Source organism: Cupressus sempervirens, chromosome 3 (genome assembly GCF_028749045.1).
Source record: "Cupressus sempervirens isolate cs-2001-9-10 chromosome 3, ASM2874904v1, whole genome shotgun sequence".
Lineage (NCBI taxonomy): Eukaryota > Viridiplantae > Streptophyta > Pinopsida > Cupressales > Cupressaceae > Cupressus > Cupressus sempervirens.
The window spans coordinates 869,013,902-869,020,467 of NC_143120.1; the positions used below are offsets into that span (position 1 = coordinate 869,013,902).

At 36.0% G+C, this 6,566-nt stretch overlaps 1 protein-coding gene across 4 annotated transcripts in view; it reads right to left on the bottom strand.

Moving 5' to 3' along the window:
- The window catches only part of LOC149569541 (ABC transporter A family member 2-like), a 185,428-nt gene extending 182,801 nt beyond the window's left edge, over positions 1-2,627 (bottom strand). Inside the window, exons 1-2 of one of the 4 annotated variants that reach the window (XM_089822218.1) lie at positions 2,350-2,627; positions 1,763-1,981 (exon numbers count right to left, since the gene is read on the bottom strand). In XM_089822218.1, the coding sequence (XP_089678344.1) occupies positions 1,763-1,981; positions 2,350-2,364 (234 nt within the window). In that variant the 5' untranslated portion in view covers positions 2,365-2,627. Of the gene's footprint in view, positions 1-1,762; positions 2,289-2,349 lie in introns of those variants that run through there. The other 3 variants (XM_089822216.1, XM_089822217.1, XM_089822215.1) reach the window with 3 other exon arrangements.
- Positions 2,628-6,566: the final 3,939 nt, after the last annotated feature.

The following is a 6,566-nucleotide window of genomic DNA, read 5'->3' on the forward strand; positions in this document are numbered from 1 at the left end:
TATAATTTTTAAAACTACTTGTTCATTGACTTGGCTCCCCTTCTTATGCTTATGTTGGGCATCCATATCAATGTCAGTTGAAACAGATATATTTATCTTTTAAGTATTTCCTGATTTGTTGTTGGGTTGATCTTGAGTGTTTTATTGTTTCTCTGAAGGCCGGATTCTGCAAGATGGCCATGCTCAGGACATAGCCTACAGCAGAAGGGGACATTTTTGTAACCAATTGGCTGCCCCCATTACATTCCTTCCATGTCCAAGATAATACAATCAGGGAGATACGGTCTAAGTTGAGATTAACAAATATGTGAGCATGGTTTGGAGTTACAAGGTTGACGGTTGATTACAAATTGAAATAAATGATGTATTCACCAATGGCATTTCTAATTTTATATGGGGAAATTCTTGTCAGCATTCACGTGGAAGGAGGAATTGAACACACAAAAGCTGTGCTTGGAAGATCTTCAGTGGGGTTCAGGTTTCAACTTCAAAGCAAGAGCTCGGCATGAAAAGGCCTGACTTTTTACGAAAACAGGGCCCCCCTGGAAGATTTGGTCTTTAGTTGCTCTGGAGGCAAAAATCTCTAGGAAATAGCTTTTGGCATCAAGTGCAGGTCTACCGAGCTATTGAGATTCCAGCTGTTTTCTATCCTGTATTTTAGAGTCTCTGGTCTAGGGAGAGCTCCCGTGAATCTGCAGATTGGAGATCTTTTCTTGACCATCTAAATTCATTGTTCCCTTTTCGTTTACTAGGAAGGAGATTCTCAGGGTAGTTGCTCTTTTGAGGGTGCAGCCACACCCTTTGGGAAGGGTTGGTTAGTCTTTGGCATCCTCCTTTCTGCATGTTAGTAAATTAAAGATTGGAGATCATTCTTTCAAATTGAGATGGACTCATCAGTTTTTGACTCCTTGCAATTCTTAAGGTGGATATTACTGGATTAAACCAGATTTCAAGTTTGAGGAAGGACTACCTACGGTGCCAAACAGGTTTGGCAAATATGTGCCCAGAAGACATAGGGGAAATAGTTTGCAGCTTGGGGATGTGGATGTATATGGTGTGACTGTCCTTGCGCTTCTCCCAAGTGTTAAGACGATGAACTTGAATTTTAGATCAAGTATTATATAAACAACTAATGCAAAAAAGAGTGCTAAATGATACTTAATATCCATATGAGTGGAATCTAAATGTCCATACATACATCAAACTTACGAGCAATTTGAAAACAGAGATGACAAGAGAGTATGAAATATCAATAATGAAACCAGAGCTATAAAGAATGCAACTAGTTTAAATTGGAATGCCTAATTCAAAATCAGAACACTATTTACTATTCATTAACCATATAAATAATTGGAACCAGACGCTGGTACCTACATGATATTTACATACTTGAACTCGGAGCTCTAATACTTAAATATCATACGTAAATAATTAATTCTAAGAAGGTTAATAAATGAGAACAATTGAATTATAATGCTAATATGTATGGATAAAATTTAGTCAACATATATCAGGCGGATATCTATCAAATGTGCAAACAATTGAAATGGGAATATGCCAATACACACATTAAATATGCAAAGCAATGGGTTGAGAACTTAACTTAAAGATGCAAATAGTTACATGTCCGAAATAACTAATTGAAAGAGAGCAAATCAAATATGTAGATAATCTCGACGAAAAATGCCAGCACAGGTATACCATCAATGCTAAGTAATTGAAATTAGAATGCTTTGAATTGGGCTAGAAGTATTTTAATTACCTTAGACGAATGAATGGGCCTTCCAGGGTTGTGGGCCATGATATTGGCAACTATTCCACTGATAACTGAGCTATTACTTCCGCTCCACAGAAAATCATAGCAAGGAGTTTTGATGAAATATCCATCCTCGCACTTAGGGATTCCCTCAACTATCTTATTCTCGGGGTCAAAACTATTCTTATATGAAGTCGAATCCTTATAGCGAGATTTAATAGCTTCCTGCGAGCAGAATACAAGAAAGACGAAAAAGAAAGATGAAAACAGCTGAAGAAACAAAGAAGGCTTATTCCGCCATGAAAGAAGTGCATTTTTCTTCATCAACTCTGCGAATTGCTGGCGAAATAGCCCAAACCCTTTTCTCAATTCAATACTCTGATGATTCTCCATATTTTATGAAACACTGAGCACAGGAACAATGGCTTGTTCACTCCACAATATGCAACAGAACTTTTAATTGCAGTACAAGAATTGAACGTACCGCTACATGCAGAAATAAGAATTTAAAAGCAAAACGTTTTTTTGTTTGTTAAATGCAAAATGGGAAAAAAAAATGTGACAATGAAACAGGTGATCGAGCTGCCAATTACTTGCGGCGAGTTCATAGGTTTTGGACGTTGCAAGAATGAGAAGGCTATAATAGTCAGAAGTCAATTGCAATTGGTGTGACATATTCTGTCTTCGTGTTCACGTCTTCAAGTAGACATTCTGACATTCTGGTTTAAACAACTCTAATTTAAATTTTGATTTAAATTTCTGGAGTCTTTCCGGGAAGTTGAAACACGCCCGTTTTCGTCAGGGCAGAAACTTCGACCAATAAGAGTTAGGGTGCGGTCTCATGGAGGGGCACTTCCTAAAAAAATTCAGCAGGTGTTGAAATTTTTTAGGATTATTTTAAAGGGGAGGTCCCATGAATAGTAATCCTTGTAAAGTTTAAGCTCTATAATTTATGCAAGCATGCAGTCTTATTAATTATTTTTATTTAACATATTTCATTCACTTACTAAAAAAATAAAAATTATTCATAAAGAAATAGAAATTGATATGTGATTGAGAAGTGGCAAAAGAAAAGATTAAGATAGTGGAGCAATTTCTAGCCCCCACTTTTCCCATCCTCTCAAATTTATACTCTAAAAAGTAGGGACTGCTATTTTTTAGGAGAAGATTCCAATTAATCCTGTAGCAAATCATTTTTCGGTTTCATGGACCACCAACACCATAAAAATAGATCCTACAGTCCCCTCAGGGGACCGTACCCTTAATCAGATTATATGATGTCTATTATGACTTTATGCTTATTTTTTAAACATTGAAATTAAGCAAGAAAATTGGATAGTATAAAATAAACAGGAGCTCTGAAAGAGCTTCAGTCTTTGTCTTTTGCAAGAAAGAGAGGAACGGCTTAAACATCACACACTAAGCTTAATTCTTAAACCAAAAGTGTTAAATAGTCAAAGTTGACTTTTTATTCCCAAGCTTAATTCTTCCCTTAGTGTGTGATGCTTAAGGGTGGCCAGAAAGAGAAGGTTGATTTTTATTTCTTTGTTTAGAACATAGTAATTGAATGTGGAATGGTATCGACATTCTTATGCCTACTCGTGTTTAGCAATTCCCTCTTAGAGTTCAAACCTCTATATTATTTTCTTCCACTTGTGATTAAATAAAAAAGTTTAAACAAGTAAATATATAAAATTGAAATGTTTTAAAATAATTTTGCAATTTATTAGTGTTGATGTTTTGATAGCTTTGGTAGGATAAACCTGTAAAGTCAAAAGAAATGTGTGTGTGTGTGTGTGTGTGTGTGTGTGTGTGTGTGTGTGTGTGTGTGATTATATTTATCATATTGTTGAATAGTCTGTCCCTAAAGGATGTGTCTATTCTCTTGGTTTATTCCTCATACAAATACAAGGACGTTGCTATTTGGAAAACACATAGCAAATATCATGGCAGTACCATTACATTTGCAGCAATCCTACTCTTTTAACATGGTATCAGAGCATTAAAAGAGTATAACGATTATTATAAAGACCTTGAACATTGTATACGTGAGAATCTCGACCCTGACTGCAAAGTATAATGCTCCGCACTAGACATGGTCTATGAAAATTCAAATGTTTTGGCAAAGCTATTTGAAAGATCAAAGGTGAATGATAGCGAAAGCTGGAAATATATCAAGGGCAAAGGATGAACACATGACCTGCATCAAACATAATGTTTAGCTTCATACTTGCATTCACATCTATCAAATGTTGCCTACAAAAACCTATCTTGTTATAATAATCACCATACATATATGATTGGGCTCACTCCAAATTTCTACATCAGATGTTGTCCTATAACAGAAAGCCAGAAAGTGACGAGGCAAGAGTGATTTAATATTGGAGCAACCATGTCAGCACATAGAAATCAAACAAACAAGGGGGAATTAACCTTTTAAAGGAGGAGAAGTGGTCAATTATTTGGACCTGCCAATATTGATGATAAAGTAAAAAGATGTAAATAAATAAAAAAGTAAAGATTTTGGCACGAAAAGGATAAGACATGCTTTTTGATCTATTCCAATCTTGTTCAGATGGAGACACGATGAACTTTATTTGCTAGCGTGGGCAAGAGAACATCTTACCCATCATTGAAACCCAATACATTACAAGTGGCCCACGGTACAGAAGAAGTGACATTATTTATATGGCTTCACATCATAGTTGGAAAGAAACTATAAACATGGACTTTCCCATTATAATTTGAACATTGTATGTTTAATGCAAACGACAAAAACATGAATCTATAAACAACATATTGATAGGAGAGACTTATTGTAAGAACCAAAAACCATTAACATTGCCACATACGCAAAATAGCCATAAAAATGCAAAAATCTTAAGTTGAAAATTCAAATGTCAACTACATAAACATAGTTTCTTGTTCCAGTTTATATTGAGTTAAAAAAATTAATTATAGTGATAATCAAACAAGTTACAAAGACGAATCAATATCACCATAAAACTCATAACTTGAACATAATTAATGTCGTTTGAATCTATTACAAAGCTGACCACATGTCGGTACTACAAATGTATAAAATGTTGAAATGTAAATATAAACACATTGATCTTATGTCTTAAACTATGTCGACCTGCACGTCGAACATAATCATAGCATCAATACATCATATGATATAAAGCATGCAATAACATAAAAGTATCAAAGAAACATGCCATTAGACCTTTTAGCCCATCTGCATGTAGCCCAATCCTCAAGTCATCGGAGTACAATCCATCTACTATCATGGGATGGAAGAGTGGCTTAGGCATTTTTACTGCCCAACCATGGAGTGGTTAGCTCCTTAAGGTTCTTTAGTTAGGAAGTACTAAAAGACCTTGGCATGAGAAGGGTAGCAACTCGGCACAATTGGATCAAAAGGATCTGATGCAGCCAAATGCCTAATTCTACTTACACATATGTGTTCGAATTCTTTAGAATAACTGAGGTGGGGGGGGGGGGGGGGGGGGGTGAATCAGTTATTCAAGGTCTAAATGCCCTAATAATACTTTTTCTCAAATTATAGTGAATCCATACACTTTTCATCAATCATCCTAGCAAATTACAGTAAATCAATATGCAGGGATAAAACATGCAAGATCAACACATGACACAATGATTTACGTGGAAACCCAATTTGGGAAAAACCACTAGTAACATGCTACTTGATTTTCACTCTTCTAAAGTGATGCCCTATTAAAAGTTTGCCCTGTTAAAGGCTTACAACACACTGTTAAATGTGACCTTGTTAGAGGATTTCACCATACTATTAGGAATGGGCCTGATCAAAGGACTTTAGAACATTCACTTGCAATGTCACCCTGTTAAAGGATTTACAACATGGCTATTAAACCAACCTAAGTCCATAGGATTTAAACTAACTGTTATAATTGCTAGAAAGTAACAATAATGGCTTTTTGATCTGATACAACTTACAACATATCTTGCAGATTTCAAATCACATTCAGCTCAATCCTTTGCTTGGCTTTAATCACTTCAGCTCTGACAGCTTGTCATCTCAAGCTTCATCTCCTTGAGTCTTCTTACTCATCATACCAAAGCAATTATATCTGTGGTCATCTGTTGAAGCAGAGTAACTGTGCTTTCTTACTCCTTAGCACCTCCTTCAGAACTTTATACTTTCATGCTTAACCTCTCCTCTCTCTTTGCTTTGTGACCTTGTTATTCCTTAAATAGAAATCTGGATTGCCTTTGTCGCTTGATTCTCCCTCTCCAACTTTAGGGTTTCAAATGGATTAGGTAGGATACAATGTATCTACCCCATATCTTGCTCTTATCTAGAAACTTCGTCCAGAGTCCAGTTGTATTCTCCAAAAATGTTCTACATGGTGTTCTGTGCCACCAACTCATCACTCTTATCTTCTATTTAATTCATAAAATTCAAGATAACAACCTTGTCGCCTCAAATCTGATGAATCTTCGATCTTTGAAATAATGCAGCAACTCGGCACTATTGGTTTACTGATGCTCGACATCTCTGTGTTACTCGGCACTTGTATTTGCTTGGCACTTGTATATGCTCGGCACTTGTTTCTGCTCGGCACTTGTATTTTCTTGGCACTTGTATTTGCTCGGCACTTGTATCTACTTGGCATCTGAAGTTCACTCGACACTTACTGAAGTTGAACTTTCTCGGCTTCAACTAGGAATCTGTTCGGCACTTACTAGCTTGCTCGGCTCTCTCTCTCTAATGAACTTAGTTAGGCTTTACAAATGACTTAGCTAAAACCTTGCATCTTTGATATGT